This window comes from Papaver somniferum, chromosome 1 (assembly GCF_003573695.1).
Source record: "Papaver somniferum cultivar HN1 chromosome 1, ASM357369v1, whole genome shotgun sequence".
Classification (NCBI taxonomy): domain Eukaryota; kingdom Viridiplantae; phylum Streptophyta; class Magnoliopsida; order Ranunculales; family Papaveraceae; genus Papaver; species Papaver somniferum.
In genome coordinates, this window is record NC_039358.1 from 205756 (window position 1) to 207117 (window position 1362).

At 36.9% G+C, this 1362-nt stretch overlaps 1 protein-coding gene across 1 annotated transcript; it reads left to right on the top strand.

Annotated features, from left to right (window-relative positions):
• The first annotated feature begins 246 nt into the window (after window positions 1-246).
• On the top strand, window positions 247-1130 carry LOC113324717. Its single transcript, XM_026573009.1, has 2 exons — window positions 247-601; window positions 683-1130. The coding sequence occupies exons 1-2, from the start codon at window positions 266-268 to the stop codon at window positions 710-712; spliced, it is 366 nt and encodes a 121-aa protein (XP_026428794.1). The 5' UTR covers window positions 247-265; the 3' UTR covers window positions 713-1130.
• Window positions 1131-1362: the final 232 nt, after the last annotated feature.

The following is a 1362-nucleotide window of genomic DNA, read 5'->3' on the forward strand; positions in this document are numbered from 1 at the left end:
CGTGCTACCAATGATTGCTATCCTAAATGCTAAATTTGATATTTTGACTGCTGATCAACCACCAATATACATCGATCTTTTGGACTGGCCATCAAATTAGGCTAAGCTTAATTAACTAATACAAACAAAAATCAGTAGTGTCATTTTAGTGTCATTAAATGTCTTATATCTCCAACGAAATGTACCCGGCCCTATATATTCATGTAGCCCAAAACTTACGAGAAGAACAAGTTTCATAATTAAGAATCTCAATTAGCAATAAGCAATGGCTAATATCTCTTCCTCTTCTTCTTCATTCTCATTTCTAATCGTCCTTTCTGTTCTTCTTGTTGTAGCTAATAATTTGCCTACGTCTCATGGGCGCCCGCAAAATGTTCAAGTTAGTGATATATTCTTCAATGACCTCGGTAACCAAATACCACAAATGATTTCGGGTATTCCTGTTGATATAGCCTTAATCTTTGATGCCGGTTATACTGCTCCATTACTTTTGCAGAGGGTTACAGCCAATCCCAACGCATTTACAAAAAATTTGCTAATCTTTTCGCTGGGTGGTGGTGTTGCTCCAATTAATTGGGGTACGCCTACCATAATGAACCAGGTACCGACTATGTTATGTAGCATGCTTGATGATAATTTTTACGTCCCCCCTATGTTACTTGTTGATCTAAACATGTTTCAGATTGAGAAGTTATGGGACTGCGCCGACTAGTAATCGAATATCTATCTTAATTACCAAAAATTAAGGCCTCATCAAGTACTGCGTGTATGTATGCCAAGCTATACTTACGCAATTGTGATGAAAATCACAAGGTGTGACGACGGGGAATTAAGGATTGTCTCCGCTACCTACCTATGGTAATATGCATGGCTTTCTTCTTCGTACGTTTATAATTAAGTTATCCTCTTCCTCCGATCTATACTAGAGGCTGGTTTGTCTTTGTAACCTGTTACGTCTGTGTCTGTTTTTGCTTTTCCCTTTCTGTGTTTGTCTCCGTAAAAAAGAACAAGAAAAAAATAATAACTTGTTCTTGTATTACATTGGCGTTTCCTGCTAGATAATTTTAATTGTTGTCATTTTCAAAAAAATAAATAATAATAATTTTTGCGAATCAGTTGTTAAGAGTTGGTCTGGACGAGAACCATTATATTTACTCCTATATGGGATGTTTGCAGCTCAAAGGGGGGAGATGAATAAGTTGTGGAATTTCCTTACCATCATCCCCGTTGTTGCTAATAAGCGACGGGATCCAAGTCCATTTTTGTGCACACTCCTCAAGTGCTCTTTATTTTAGCTTCTTGATTTTAATTAAACAACATAATCAACACGATAATCGTCTTCAACCCTACTCAAGGTATATT